General features: G+C 37.4%; 1 protein-coding gene across 1 annotated transcript in view; it reads left to right on the top strand.

Moving 5' to 3' along the window:
- Positions 1 to 16,514, top strand: part of XRCC5 (X-ray repair cross complementing 5) — a 53,921-nt gene that overhangs the window by 15,594 nt on the left and 21,813 nt on the right. The window contains exons 8-14 of the mRNA XM_059820172.1: positions 1,419 to 1,557; positions 3,505 to 3,617; positions 7,032 to 7,094; positions 7,762 to 7,899; positions 9,273 to 9,363; positions 10,628 to 10,761; positions 15,543 to 15,739. Of these exons, the coding sequence (XP_059676155.1) occupies positions 1,419 to 1,557; positions 3,505 to 3,617; positions 7,032 to 7,094; positions 7,762 to 7,899; positions 9,273 to 9,363; positions 10,628 to 10,761; positions 15,543 to 15,739 (875 nt within the window). The remainder of the gene's footprint in view (positions 1 to 1,418; positions 1,558 to 3,504; positions 3,618 to 7,031; positions 7,095 to 7,761; positions 7,900 to 9,272; positions 9,364 to 10,627; positions 10,762 to 15,542; positions 15,740 to 16,514) is intronic.

The following is a 16,514-nucleotide window of genomic DNA, read 5'->3' on the forward strand; positions in this document are numbered from 1 at the left end:
ATGCTGCGATTGTGTGAAGCTTTCCATTTGGCATCAGTGATATGTCTGCAGCTCAATGAGTCTTAATATATATTTCTTAAGCCCTAGGCATGAGAGGAATTGTGCACATGTGTATGTAAAATGGGTGTAAATGTTTTACCAGCTATTGTTTCGAATCACATCTATTGTTATTTCAGATTCAGAAACAAAGATGTGTTTTTTCAGCTTGTTTGCTTTATACTGTTTGGCAGAGCCTGCACACAGTCTGTTTCCCTTACAGTTTATATGGGTCCTTCACACAATGCTAGGAAGAAGTAAGTGTGTTTAAACACAGAAAATGTGCAAAATTCCAGTTATTGAATAATTAATAGGTAACTGTATAATGTGGCAGTATTGATGGATCTGGTGAGATGGAGATTAATTGTTTTTTTTTATTTGAACCCAAGACTAAGAGTCTGGCCAATATTGCAATGTTTCAGGAAGATGTATTATGAAGTTGAAATATATCTGATTTCTGAGAGATAGGCATACTAGCCTTGAAAGAGATCTCTGCTGCCAGCTTTCTATTTATACTTATTATTAATTTTTTTTATTAGGATATTGTGCCAGACCTGTACAAATATGCGGTAAGAGTCCCCTCCCAAAGGTGTTTACACACAAAATAAATGAAGCTTGGGAGAGTAAGCAACATGAACCAAGTGACTAGCCTGAGGTCATACAGCAGTTGGATCAGAGCTAGGAATAGACTTGTGATATCTACTGACATAATCTGTTCTGTCTTCTTTGTTTTCTGCCCAGTTCTCCATTTTTCTTCTCATTCACTAAGTATACTATCAATTTCACTTAAGCAGGGAGAAAAGAAAGCATTTTTCTTTCTCTGTGGTTGGGAGACACTTGCTCTTTGCAGATACTTATTCCTTCTTTCCCCTCCCAGTCCTGTAATGCGACTGGGATATTCTTCTCCCTTTTGGGGAAGTTGCAGTAACATAGGGTATTTTTACCCTGTAGTGTAGTAAGACTGATGTAAAACTTGGGCAAACAAGCTGAATGATCATTGAGTCTTCTTGTATCATTAACATATACCTTAATGCTTTGTCAAAAGCGTTTATGTAGGTGGAGAAAGTAAAATACATAGCAAGCAAGTTACGTGTTATCCTGTCACTAGAAGACTTCCACAAATGACTTAGCCCATGACAGTAATGAATAACCAAGACAAGTATGCAGTCAATATGATGTAGTTCTGGTGTTAGGTCTCATGCAGGTGAAACTGTGCTGAAAGCACTGTGGTACCAGAGATGCATATTTGGGGCTGTCGTTATTAGTCCCTTATTGGCAAAATAATGCAGCACTTGGTCTAAGAATTTTTCATGTGTTCTGGTAAGCACTCTGGATCCCACTGAAATGTTAAACATTCCTTTTCTTTGAATTCTGGTACAAAGGTCACTGAAGAGAAGGTGAAAAAAATGTGGACAGTTGTGGATGCTAAAACCCTCAGAAAAGATGACGTGCAAAAAGAAACTGTTTACTGCTTGAATGATGATGATGAGACAGAGGTTCAGAAAGATGATACTATTCAAGGTATGACTTCTTTATGTGCACCCTGAAGACAAACCAAAGATGATGGTTTGTACTCTTAAATCACATAAGTGCCTTTTAGTTTTGGACTTTGAAGCCTAGCTGTTGTCTTAGAATGTAAGCTCTGTAAGCTGATGGAACACAGAGACTGTTATGTGAGACTCTTTGTCTTCACATATTTTAAAAATTCTTACTTTTGCCAGTAATAGAAATAATAATAATATCACCAGGTGGAACTTGGAAGGCACTACAGCTTCCTAAACTGTATTCTGTGGAGGACCTTCCCTCATTTCTGTAGTGCTGCTACCTCTATTCTGTTTTCAAATCTTCAGTTGTACTGATAACATGAATACTTTCATAATACTGCTTTTTTCTAGGTAAGCAACTGCTCTAGATATTCTGCAGTTGGGAAGATGAAACCATTAAAGGAAGGTTTAGTGTTCAAGAGCCTATTAGCTTTTCTGTTTAAATTCCTTAACAGCTTCAATCTGAATTAGTGGTATGCAGAATACTTCTTCTATAACCTTCAGCTTCTTTCTGAGTGGATTAAATTCCTTAGAAGACTAAAGGCCCCAGAAACAGTATGAAATAGTCTACTTCTTAAACATATTTGCTTAACTCCATTTTTAATTTTTTGTGATTTTATAGATATATTATTTTGTTACTAATTTTTTTCTTTCCATTGCTGTTTCAATCCCACACGAGTAGGGCAAGAGTATTAACTATAAAGGGCAGAACTATTCTGGTAACAGTATAGAAAGTGCTGTCAAATGAATAAAATAAATTGAAAAATGGAGATAAATACTGTATTTTTTTATTTAACCTCTTTCAATTGTAGCAATCATAGGTGTTTTGAGGCAGTAGCAGGCAAAAATGTCCCAGCGACAGTGTGGTTTTCCTTGTTTCTTTAAGCAGAAATGATAGCTAAAAGCAGTAGTCTGTTTATGTTTTATAACTTCAAAACTTTTAGCAAAATAAAAAAAAAAATCCACTTTCTATAGTGAATATATTTTGAAGCATTTGTGACCATTCTCTGCCGATGTCCTGACTGCCTAATTTGGTGAGTGGTTGCGGGATACTAGTAAAAAGAAGCGATGAACAGTTCAATGTGAACAAAAGACACCAAAAATTTCTCTATCGATGGTGTGATATTTCTTACAGTTAAAGAGCTGCTGATGCCTCATGGACTTTTGTGGACATTTTGAGAAACGTCATAATTAGGCAGTATTTTGCATTTGAAGCACCTGTACTGAAATTTCTTCCATTCTGCCTGTGTGTTTGCTTTTCAGTTTCAAGGAAAATGTATCTACATATAGGTTTTTCATCCAGGGATTTTGTAGCTTGAGGTGGGGAATAAGCAGTTGGAACAGATGATACCTCTGAGAAACTAACAGCTTCCTTTTTTGTGGAGTTATCTTTGTAACGTAAGGCATGGGAAGTAAAACACAGAAATGTATAGAAAGACCACTTCTGCATACAAGAGTGTTTTAGTTTTCCATTGGGTGTAAGGGGGTAATCTCACTTCCACTGTTAACGCATTTTGTTCTCTGAATCCCTTCTGGTGTCATTTCCTGTCTGTGATTTATGGTGTGTTTGGGTGTTTTTGTATTACATTTGCAGAGAGTGTTGCAGTCTATTTCCTGAAATCTGTTCTGTGAGCATAACTTTGTTGGGCAAGATGTTCAGTTCCCTTGTTTTCTTCCCTGCTCTCTGCAAGGGTAGCCACATTACATAAAAAGACGTACAAGGAGTACAACTGCTGTTCGTGAAGTACAAAATGTGTCTATGGGGTGTGTGGGGCTTTTTTGTTAACAGGGAAAGTAATTTGATGAGCATGTGTGGAGTGTAGCTGTGGGGCGTGCATGCATTGTTAAAATATTCAGAGAGCTAATTTCGGTGTTAGAATTGTAGGCCCATATGCTTACCAGATGCTCTTCTCTTGTTCTCCAGGGTTTCGCTATGGAAGTGATATAGTTCCTTTTTCCAAGGAAGATGAAGAGCAAATGAAATACAAAACAGAAGCAAAATGTTTTTCTGTTCTGGGATTCAGCAGATCCTCTCAGGTACAGTACTAAACTTCTTCCCATTCAACTTCCTGGGTTGTTCAAGACAATTGACTTCAGTTTGAATTCACTAAAGTTGTGGTGTGGTATCGGGTTCCAGTATTGGGAACGGGGCATCTGCAGTCAGGCATACAGGGATGACTTATTTGCTGCTTCTACTACATGTAAATAATATGTAGTCTTGTGAAGGAGAGAAGCTTGTAAATGTGGCATTGGGCCCGCAAGTGAAGCAAGAGCCACTGAACTTGGATCTCTGCAAGGTAGAGACAGAGGTATTGTACTCTTGTTTCATCTCACGAACTTAAATAGTGATGCCAGATGTGCAACAGAAGATGGTCTCTCTTCTCTTCAGGTCATGCAGAAGCCTTTTTGGGCTTTGTCCAGCCACGAGTGTGTTCTTTTTAATAGAAGAAGTATCTCCCTCAACATTAAAGAAATGTTAAAGAAAGCCTGAGAACTGACTGCATTCATTCTCATTTCCATAAAGATTAATTTGTGAACTGTGACTTGCTTCTTTTTTCTACTATAACAAAAACTAAATATAGTGAAGACTTCATAGAACTTAAATGAAGATAACATCATTCAAAAACTCCATGTTTCAATGAGATGCTTGGTGTTTGTATTCAATTACCTGTACTTGTGGTATTAACTTTGCCATTCGTTTTACCTGGAAGTTGTAAGAAACTTACACTGAGCAAGTACCTTAATAAAAGCTAGCCAGAACAAGGTGATTTCCTGCAGAAAATCCAAGACTTAAGCATTAGGAAAGCCTTAGGCAAAGGCTTAACAAACCCTTCTTGAAGCAGGACACATGAGGAGAAAGTACAGAGATGTGAACGCCAGTAATTGCTAGAAACATTAAGCTGCTCCCACTCTTTCTTCTCCGGGATATTGCACAGGGTGACTGAAACTTTACCCTTCTTGGTGTTCACTGCACCCAGTACTCTTCATCACTCAAAAACTGAAAAGAAATTGTAGGGCAGCTCTGCGCTTTCTGTTCTGAAAGCTCGCAGCCCTCTTGCTCTTTTTTAAATGTCTCGCTGCCTGAACAAAATACAACCCTTGTATAGGAATCATTACCTATACTAGGAAGGAAAGATGCTAGTGAAATAGTAAGTATCTGTGGGAGCTTACTTCTGAATGTATGTAACTAAACATATTTTTACTTTACATTACAGGTGGCACAGAGACCCCTGCATGTTGCTAGATATACCCTTAGACTACTGCAGTGCAGTGGTCCAAAGCATATTATTAACTGAGGAGCCAGGAAGTTATGTTGATTTGTTGAAATGAGAAGCCAGCCTAAATGGGAACTGTAACCTGGTTGCTCCTTGAGGACATTCAGAACTTAAGTAACATGGGAGCTTGTGTCCTGAAAGTGATTGATCGAGGAAACATATCATGCTTGAGCTTATATGCCCTAAATTGGCCAGGGCAGAGAAATATTAGGGACTGCTAAATCCAGTACCAGAAACTGGGTCTAACAAGTGAAATGTTGTGTCTGAACCCAGTGTTTCAATGAGACAATTATTTGCATCTTTTTACGTGTAATTAGCCTACAGATGAGTCTTACTGTCTCCATTTAATTCTGTAAGATGTATTTCACGATGTGCAGCATTTTCTTATGCTGGAGGCTGGACTCCTGTTTCTACTTGAAGTCTGATTTTTATTGAAAACAGAAACTAAGAGGCAAACAGATGAGAAGCATCATGCTCCTGTAAGTGAGCTGTTCTTTGACATGGATTTTTTTTTTGCCACCATTGGTCGGATAGGGTAGTAATACCTTCAAATACATAATTAATAATTAATTGTAGGAATATAATTAGTTGTAGGAATACTTTTGATTCACATAAATATGCCTCAAAGAATTAACAAATTGGTTTTATATTTTTTCAATGCACCAAATATTAATTGCTTTTAATAATTTTTATGATGTGCTTCTCTTGTCTGTGGATTTCATAACGAATAGGAATTACATCATAATGTAATCACAGTGTGCTCCTGTCCTGTAACTAGGAGTGTGAGTAATTATGCCCAATAATAGTTGCATAGACCTTAGTGGAGTGAAATTATTCAGGTATGATTGCAGGATTGAAATTATACTGTATTGATAATGATATCAGGAAGTTTTCTACTACAACTGGAATTTTCAAGACCCATGCTTTCCTTATGTTTTGGCTCCTGAATGCTATTGTTTGGAATCATAATACTGAGACTATTCAAATGTATATTTTATTTTAAATTGTTTCTTTTAAAAACTTTGGAGAAAAGATAATTTATTATTAACTAGAGAAACTGGAACAGCTCCAAATACATAATTAAAGAAGGAACAGAACCACCTTGTATTATTTTTCTGAGTTATTCACATCCCTCAGGAAAGAAGATCAGAGGCCGCTTAAACTTTGATTTTTAATTTATAAGCAATGCCATGTAAATCGAGAAATAATACCTGAAAATATTACAAAGGGACTATTTTTTTTTTGCAAACAAAAAAGGTGTAGTGATACACACGTCTAGATATTTATACTGTACTGAACATAAAATTTCCTGAGCTTTTAAAGACAGAACAGGAAAGAATAATTGCAGGTAGAATAATCTGAGTTGAAGAATTGTCCTGTAATACATTAAACAGATCTGCTCTGGTGCAAATTGTCACCGACTTCAACAGCATTATGGTAATTTGCTAAATAATGAAACTCCAGGTTAGGTTGGAGACAGTGTAATTTGAAAAGATTTTTCTTTAACAGACAAAGATCATTTTAACCAGTGTTCGTAGTAGTGTGCAATCTTTGTGGCAGGTTTTCCAGTATTGCAGTGTTTCTCTGGGTGTGTCTCACAGCCTCTGTAGCTCCAGCTATTCCAGCAATGCCCCTTAATGAAACTGGTTTGGTTTTTTTTTTTTGGGTCAGCAATGTTCATGAACAGCATAAACTCTGCTAACAGAAGTGCTTCTTTGCCAGCACAGCTGTATATATACCAGGTTGCTGCTGAAGTAGCTTTATTATTTAAGGATGTGACTTTTTTCAGCTCCTTATTGACATGTCTTTGCTAGGAAAATTTAATAGCATAGGTGTGGTGTCAGTTAGGTTTAGGTCTTCCGTTAACTACTGTGGTTTTCCCCACTGACTTTTGAATTACTGCAGTATTATTCAGACTGGTAACAGCTGCAAGTACCGTAGTCTTTCATTCCTGCCCATCAATAGGAAGGTATAAGAATATCCTGTCGAATATGACTGAATATCCATAATGAGCAATAAATGGAGATATGAAACACACAGGGCTTTAACTTCTATGCACAGTAATTAAATCTTCTCACTTGAGTAATGTATTAGTTGTTTCATAATTTAATTGGTCCAGTCACATTAATGACATTTGTTTTGGATCAGGCTAACTCTTGACCATTTGAATCTGTAGATCCAGAGGCATTACTACATGGGCAACCAGGTTTTGAAGGTCTTTGCAGTGAAAGATGATGAGGTAAGGTGAACTGAAGTTTAACGCTGAAGGTGTTTTGCTGTGGAACAGAAAAGAATAGTAGTGGCACTTGAAATTGTCCCTTCTTTCTGTGTTAATAAAATAAATATTCTTAAGGCAGCCTACAGAATTCTTGTTCCATCGCCCATTAGGTTGAAAAGAAGTTGGATTAGACCCCAAATGAATACCATATCTCATGAATAATGAGAAACTGGTAAATATTATGTTTGTGCGAGGGCATGGGGAACCTGGAATTGGTGCTTAAGTCCATTCTCATGCAGAGCAACAGTGTGCCCTGTCACTGTGTTAATTATTTTCAATATTAGAGGTGAAAACCTCACTGTTACGTGATGTGTTCCTTTAAGGGTCTGACTTCCCTCCCTTTCTTTCTCTTTTGTAATACTTCTGAGAGCTCTTCACACCTAGTGGAAAAAGTGGAATGTGCTGAATCTAAAGTTTGCTCAGCTTTGAATGGATCTACTATCATGATGAGATTTGAGCTTTCTGCTTCGTTATTTTTTGAACATGAAAAATGCTTGTGTTGAAGTTATAGCTAAAATGGAAACTAGTCTTGACTAAATCAGTGCTGTTGAATTCACTGCGAAAGATGTATTTCAGCAGACTAATGAGAACTTGTATGACTCTCTAGACTTCTTTTTTTTCCTCCCAGAATGCAGCAGTTGCTTTTTCTGCCCTTGTTCATGCATTGGATGAGTTGAAAGTGGTAGCTATAGTGCGTTACGCTTATGATAGAAGATGCAACCCGCAAGTTGGGGTAGCTTTTCCATATATTAAGGATGCATACGAGGTAATTTTTCACCCTTAACTTTCTGTAGAGAGCCTGTGTATTGATGCTTTGCAAATACCAGTTAATAAATGATCGTATTTGAACCATATGAATTTGCAGTGTTATGAAATACCAGAAGAAACCAATGTGACTTTTCAGAGCGATTTTAGGAAGGTCATAAATAGTATTAAGAAAATTCCATAGAAAAGATACATGGAAAAATAATGCCATATATTTTGTATTGGTATCCTCTATATTACAGATTTAAATAATACCGACTTTTATTTCAATAACTTAGTAATAATTTCATTTTGTTATCCTGGAAATCTCAATTTTTTTGGTATCTCGAAACAGTGTAATCACATATTTATGTAATAAGTTACCACTGCTTTCTTGCTGTGTTACTACCTACCTCTCCACATAGAATCCAAAGTTGCACTAGACTCTTTCATTTCCTTAAACTGCGGATTTATCTCCAGGTTGCTTGGTAGTGCAAAATTTGAATTTGATAGTTGGTGTGGCATTTCAAGCATGTCCAACTACACTGTTATCATTAGGTTTCCAAGTCAACTGGTACTGAGGAGAGGAGCTCACAGCATTTAAAGCTGTTGTTTAAATTCATATGGAGAGTAAGGAAGACAGTAGTATATTTATTTACTTGAAAAGGTCGTTTTAAAAACTAGGAGAAAAAAATGAAGTCTGTTTCTTAGGAAAAAAAAAAGAAAGTTCTGTACACAGCAGAATCATATTTGGAATATTTTTTTAAAAATTCTGAGAGACCCAGAAGCAACACAGTGTGTCAGAATTTTTGCAGCATATGTTTCCACTGATCTTACTTACGAGAGACTGTTGAAAGATCTAAATATGTATAGCATGGCTAAGCAATGACGAAGGTGGGGGCGGACATAACAATCTTCAGACTTTTGAAGGGTATAAACATAAAGAATGGAAAGGAATTATTTAGGATGGTATGAACTGGAGGAGATATTTGAATAAAGAAAAAATTAGGCTGAGAATATTAACTAAACAAACCCAACTTTTGACTTTGAAACACAGTAAGCTATGATAAAACCTCCCAAAGCGCCAATGTATGGGGTATTTAAAGATTGGCTGGTTGGAACTCTGCATAAGAAAAAGGGATCAGGTGACCTGGAAGGTCTTTATTCCACCAGTAGAAAAAAGAGGAGCGTAGCCATCACTATATTATAAAATAATGCTGTGTTTTATTCTGCTTAAAACTGTGGTGCTCTGTAAATATTTTATTTAAGTATTTTGATAGACACAGATTTTAGATCTTTGGGTTTTTCTTTTGTTTATATTGCCCTGATAGGGCACTTCGGGATACTTAAGTTTTTTTTTGCTTCAGGCTCAGTTACTTCTTTTGTCTTTCTCAGTGTCTCATCTATGTGCAACTACCCTACATGGAAGACTTAAGACAGTACATATTTTCATCTTTGAAAAACAATAAAAAATGCATTCCTACAGGTAAGATAGTCTTTTGCTGGGCAACCGGATGAAGTAACCTACTTGTCTTCCTTTAAGACACTCTAAAAGAGCTAGAATATTTGACTTTCCAATGAAAACATAAGCTTTGTCATTATTTTGGCTTAGGAAAAAAACACCAGCCCTTTGGGAATACATTATGGTGATGTCATCTTGAAGTGTAAAGCCTGTATCAAAACTTCGCCAGCTTAGTTGCAGGCTGAGCAGACTTGAGGTTTCCAGGCAGTCTTTTAAAACTGTCCTGTTACATGACTGCTGGCTCCGATTTTGGGAGTATTAGTCTCACAGGATCTATGTGGTAGACATCTGAGATATAGTCCTCCATCCTCTGATCTTTGAACTCATTTGTGAGACTAAATGGCCAGCCTTGTGGGAGCTACAATATACGATTAGCTAGCTAGAATTAGAAGAGAGGCATCGGCTCCATTCGTACAAAGCTAGTCCTGTAGCCAGTTGCAGTATGGCCTGTTGGTATAATATACAAAGGCAAAGACTGTATTTTCTGTGGTGTGTTGTTTTTTAAAGCATGCACTTACTGGTGTCCAGATTCAGATGGAGGGTGTCTTTGGAGAGCCATAGAACATGCAGCTGTACCAAGCTTGACTCTCTGTTGTGAGAATTTTGCACAGCAATGAGCTTAAATGGATGTAGTTGAAAATCCACTCTCACTTCTTTAATTTGTTATGAGATCCATTGAATTGGCATCTGTGTGTCAGGGTGTATAAAGCATGCTGGGTTGTTTCTGAAATAGTTTCTATTTTCTTGCCTGTAACCAGCAGTTCGAGAACAAATCTAAAACTTGTCTTAGCAAAGCAATGTTGACTATTGTGAACTGTGTTAATTTGCAATCATAACTTTGAAAAACTAAATGGTGTAATACAAATTTTAAAACCAACTGTTCTCCTTATTTTCTAAGTGGCCTATAAACCTTCTGTTGCAAATAAAAGCATCTTGAAAAAGAAGAAACATGGAAGCAAAAAGGCAGCAATAATTGAGGTTTTGGGGAAAAAAAAAAGGCTTTATGACTTTACATTGTAGTCCTTAAATATAAAGCAGGGGTTTTTTTACTGTGTCCATTATCCATATTCTTTATTGGCACGTTTATATCTACAGTGTATTCTGTAGCATGTAATGACTTGGTCAAACTCTCACGTTGTGAAGTGAATCATCATTTATAAATTGTTTCAAGAAATGCATCCATCTGCAAGTGTATTTAATTTTTCTTTGTATGTAATTGCTGCCTTAGCGGATCAGTTATCTGCTGTTGACTCTTTGATTGATTCTATGAATTTGGTTTATGAAGATGATGATGGAGAAACTTTTGAGGACCTGTTTAAGCCCAGCAAAATCCCAAACCCTCATTTTCAGAGGTTATATCAGGTGAGATGAACTATATGGCATTTTTTAAAAACTTTTAAGACTTTTCACCTTTATGTCTTTCTCTGATTCACATTGGAAAGATCTGCATTGTGAAGATGAGAATATAAATTCTTTTGCATTTAAGTATGGGGTAGCCAGTGATTTCTATGTTGTCCCTGACATAGATTTTATTCTTAAAATTTCCAGTTTCCAGGAATCAAGAGAGACTATACCTGTGCTGAGGTGTCTGCAACAGCATCAGTGATACTCACAGGCACCTAGACTAGACAAGTTAAAACTTGCTTGGGTATCTCAACACTGTATTGCCACGATCATGGTGTGGACATAGACTGTCTTCAGCTTTTGGGTAAAGAGAGAACTTGACTGAAAATCAGGGATCCCTTTAGGTCCTCATTCTGTGTACCATCAAGTCTTCAGCAGAGTCACTTTTCTGGGCATTATTGCACCAGATCAGTCTGAGGTGAACTTAATCAGTAGTAAACGGATAACTTTGTTGACATTTAAAATATTCCATTCAGGTGTCTGAGCTGACGCATTTTATGGGTGAGCAGAACAGTTCTCACTTCTTGCAGTTATTGTATCAAGCTGTCTACATTCTGATTTACATTCCTTTCATATCATGAAGATTTTCATTGCAACTGTGAGGATGAGAGACTTAATTATACATTGGAATTCAAGTGTTCAAAAAAATGACACAGCAAATTCAAAAATAAGGAAAATTACAATGCAATTTATGCAGCTGCAGAATTGTCTTGTATACAGAGCCATGGAGATATATTGAGTGCATGACTCTACTCTGAAAATTAACCAAAAATGGTATTATAGCAACCATTTTCATCATATCTCAACAATTCCAAATGAAACTTTGTCAGTTTACAAGTAGGAAGAAGATGCTTTTTTAAATTACGAAAACTTACCCTAGCTTCCAAAAGCCATGCTGCTTCAGTATTGTCAAAAGGAGCAAAGGATTTAGAGGTCGTATGTATGTTTCAGGAACACATGTAAGCCCACTGTCTTCAAATCCTACTCTGATTGACACCTGAAGAACTCAGTGTTCCCTTCAAATTCTGCCAGTCATATTGACAAGACAGTGTGTAACTGAATGCAAGATTTGGTCAGTAGGTTATTGCTGGGCAAGAACTTAAAATGGATTGATTTCTGCATGACTCATATTTTAGGAATGGTTGTAAAGCTTGGGTATTAGAAAACAAATACGGTTTTGCTTGTAAATGAAACACATAGGGGATAGAATTTCCTCTATTATATCGCCAGATACAACTTTGCATTCTTTCGGTTCAGTGGATGTCGCCTATCAACAAAAGATGTTTCTTCAGGTGTGCCATTTGTCTTCTGAAACAGTATGATGGTGTCCCGGCAGTTGAGTCAAGTGCTGCTAGAAGAGAGTAACTGCCTAACTTGCCAGTTTCCTTAGACGATAATAGGATTTTGTAAGGATGAATGCTACTGGTGGAAAAAGTATTTATGGACTTTTTCAATGTACTAGGCAGTATACAGTTCCTGTCCACAGTGCTTGCTGTTTATAAAGCCCTAAATTACAAGTCCTTTTAGTGCTTTCTTTTGCCTCTGCACAGCCCCATTGTTTTGTCTTGGTAACAAAACTGCTATTAATCTGTATAAGTTGCAGAAAGATTGTTCTGTCCTTTGCTGCGAACATGTTCCAGATTCCTAATATTTTGCTCTAGACCAAGTGGCACTGCTGGTTCCTTAAGAACTACGAAGAAAAATTATACATCATCTTTTGTATGTAGCCAGTAAATTGATTGGGCTGAACAGGACCTATAGATGGTTTGGAAAAATAACTCTGAAGAAAGGATGAACTCCCCCTTCATTTCCTTGCCTGTTGCCTCATGAAGATATTTGGAATGATAAGTGACAAGAGCCAGAATTTAAACAGAAACATCAAGCTAAATTATATCTCTGGAAGTAGTGGTAGGCATCAGGAAATGACAGAGTGGGTGGAAAGGAGTTGCTAATGCTTGCTGGAGTTGAAGATGAGGAATATCCTGTATCCAGAGTTTCAAATTTTATTCCTTGCTTCCAGAAAAGCATAAGCTAACTTCCATAGCTTTTGTGGTGGAAGACTTCCAACATCATTGTTTAAGTTGTTCCTCTTAAATACACGGATTTGAAGCACATAAGACATTTGGGGAATGCAGTGCATTTTATTTGATAGCCGAGTAAACAGATTGCTCAACAATGATTGTTCTGTGCTAAGTCAGACCTGAGGGGAAGGTTTGTGGGGACGGTGGCCTGTAGCATCGCATAGTTCATAGGATCTAGCTGCAGAGTCTGCATCTAAATATGCTGTAATGGCTCTTGTTAGACCATGTGTAAGTGACTGTAGAAGACTGAGCTCATTTGTAAGTGGATGGACTGTACAGTGGTGTTCTTTCGAAAAGCAGAGCAGCAGCAGGACAGGAGGTAGCTCACAGAAGTCTGTAAGGGTTTTCAACAACAAGTAAACTTACCTTTGGTTGAATGTAGTGGATCTGTTGGAAGGTCATTTTGAAATCATCACAAACTAGATGTAAACTGAACTCTAAGACACTTGTGTTGGGATTCAGTTCGCACAGGTTTAACCACCCTAAAGCTAGCTAATTAGTGTAAGCTGAGTTGTCCAAGTTGTTCCACAATCCGTGAAAAAAGAACCTTGGGAAAGTAATTGATTCTTCTTGTTTTGGAGTTCCTAAGTACATGATAGTTGTGGTTGTGTAGGTGACTGGTATAGACTAGATGCTTATCTTTTAGATAGCTGAATCTATCTCCCATGTTCAAAGGCTTTAAATACTATCAGGTTCCTGTAGGATTTATAGATTCGCTAAAAAATGTTCTTGCCAAAGTGTGTTCCTAGATACTGTGTGGAAGGGAACAAGACAGGATGCCTTCTTGCAGTAAATTCCTGTGTATTTGTGTATTTATGCCATTGCTTATCATGGAATTAATTATGTGAAAAGCTCACTTCAGTACATCCATTGACCAGTATCTTAGCGTGACCCCTGTTCCTGAAAGCTGGCTACACCTCTAGACTGGAAATGTAAGGAAATAAGGAAGAGCAAGGAGGAGCTAGTACGTTGTTGACAACATGCATGAATAGAATGGTGAGTCTGGAAGCCAGTGGCAGTGTGGGTTGCCTTCTAGCCAGTGAAGGTAGGAGTGGTTCTTCCTGGCCATAGCAGGAAGAGTAGGCAAGGTTAAAAGGGACTATTTGGGATTAGAAACTTCAGGTTAAGTCTGTTCAACTTCATCTTCCTTTAGCACCTGTGTTTTGATGGTACCTGCCATCACCAGGTTTCAGAGGTCATCATGTACTCTAAAAACAGGAACAAGTGGAGGCTGTGACTACTCAGTCTGCTCAGCTCTTGCAGCTGCACACATAGAGATTTCAGATGCAAAAGCCTGAAAAACACATTCACAACAGGGGCCTTAGGTTTTTTGTTTTGTGACTTTAATTCAATCCCCTAATGTGGTTTTAATACTGGTTTTTGGTATCACAAGAGCCATTACTGCAGCTTACAGCAACATTTTTACTCTCTTTCAAAATAATTATGCCTTAAATCATTACAAGTGTTTCCAAATCAGTAGCCTTGTATGACTGCCTCCTTTTGAAAGTATGCTGTAATATGGATTGGAATCTTAATGGCAGCATGAAAGCACACCAGTATTGATGTGTAACATATGGTTTGGATTTTCTTTATTGGCAGCTTTTCAGCATGAATAGAGGCAGTTTTTTGTTTGCTTTGGTTTTGTTTTTTAAATTAATGTCATGTCTGACGGCCAACAAGGGAGCAAATCTCTGCTGTATTTCTAGTTTACTGAGTAGCTGCCTTCACACTTGTGTCTAATTCACCCAGTGCAATGGGCTTGGAAAATTATTCTCCTGTGTACATCACGTGTTTTTATGTATGTGTGTGCACGCACTGGTATTTGTGTATATATATGCACATACACATATGTGTCTTCTGCTGTCCACACTTCACAACATTTAAGAGATACCTACTTTGTTTTTAAAATTCTCCATGGAATTTCTGTAGACTGCCTCATTAACCTCATCTCCCTCCCTCTGCTTGGCTCCCTGACTGTGTGCACTGTCTTTACACTTCGGTGAAAAAGCCTTCTCCTCTGTAGCTCCTACATTCTGTTCCAACTTTGATGTACATCTGTCAGGCCCCTTTGTTCCCTCAGTCTTTTCAAAGCTAATTTGCAAACACACCTGTATTCTGTACCTCACCTGTGCATATTTAACTTATCTCTTTCCATTTGCTCTTAAACTGGTGAAAATTTCTCTTGTATGCATACTGAATTTTATTGACCAAGAGGAAGTATTTTCTTTGAGGGACAATAAACTGGAATACATGGCTGGGGTATATATCTTGTTGCCTAATTCTGGAATGTATAGAAATCTCTCGCATGTGACTTTTTCATAATAAAACTGCTTTTTAAAAATAATGAGAAGTTAAAAAGCTTGAATAGATGCAGATGACTGTTTCATTCCTGGGATTTTCCTAATAATTTTCATAGAACTCATTCCAGTGAGTGTGGGAACACTCCTCTGCATCAATATTCTTCTTTAATATCATAATTAATCTCCTTAAACAGCTGATCATCAATCAGCTGTGAGCTGGAATATTTGTCAGCAGTATGAAGGTAGTTTCTTTAATATGGACGATACTTTGCATGTACCATATGATGTCAGGCATACAGGCATGATATTAAAAGCACATAAACGAAAAGTTTTTCTTTGCTCAAATTGTTTCTTGCAGTGTTTGCAGCATAAGGCTTTTCACCCCAATGACCCATTGCCGCCAGTTGAACAGCACCTTTTAGAGATGCTGGAGATGCCCCGTGTGGTAAAAGAAAGGTGTCAGGCTCCTCTTGAAAAAGTAAAAGCACTTTTCCCCCTAAAGGAAGTTGTCAAGAAAAAAGAAGAGAAGACTGCTCAAGACATCTTCAAAGACAAGTAAGTTGGAGATGTATTATGGATTTTTTTTGAAACTTTTTTTTACATTTCAAATTGTTTTTGCTGGATGAAGCAGGCTTAGAGTCTTTTGAACATAAGATCAATGAGTTACACACTGAAAAAGTACTGAGGGGTGGAGAATATTGTGGTACTGCAGTATGTCTGGGGTATTTTGTGAATAGAGGTGGTCTTACTATTATGGGGCAAAACACACCAGGAACCAGTCTGTAGCTTCCTCATGTCTATATTTATTGTCACAGAATCACAGAATCCATGAGGTTGGAAGGTACCTCAGGAGGTTTCTTGTTCAACCTGCTGCTCAAAGCAGGGTCACCTATGAGATCTAAACAGGTAACTCAGGGCTTCATCCAGTCTGGTCTTGAAAACATCCAGGGATGGAGACTGCACATCCTCTCTGGGCAACCTGTTGTATCGCTTACTGTCTCCTGGTCAAACAGTTTGTCCTACTGGTGGTTATAAAATGGTTCAAATAAGAATAGCAGAGGGTCTAGTATAGTTTAGAATAAATGCTGCAGAGCCTTAAATTAGCTGTAAAGATGAGTCTTCCTTCTCAGCATGCTCGATTTAGGTTGTTCTGTAGCTTTCATTTTGAATTCCAAATCAGCAGAAAAGCAGCTTCATTATTATCTGCTGGGCAATAAACATTGAATGTCTTGAAAAATCAAACTGTTATGGACCATTCCTGGAACATCTATTGTCTGAAGAGTTTTTAAGATAATTTTTTTGTTGTTGTTTGTTATTACATATACTGTGT

This window comes from Gavia stellata, chromosome 8, assembly GCF_030936135.1.
Source record: "Gavia stellata isolate bGavSte3 chromosome 8, bGavSte3.hap2, whole genome shotgun sequence".
NCBI classification, from domain to species: Eukaryota; Metazoa; Chordata; class Aves; order Gaviiformes; family Gaviidae; genus Gavia; species Gavia stellata.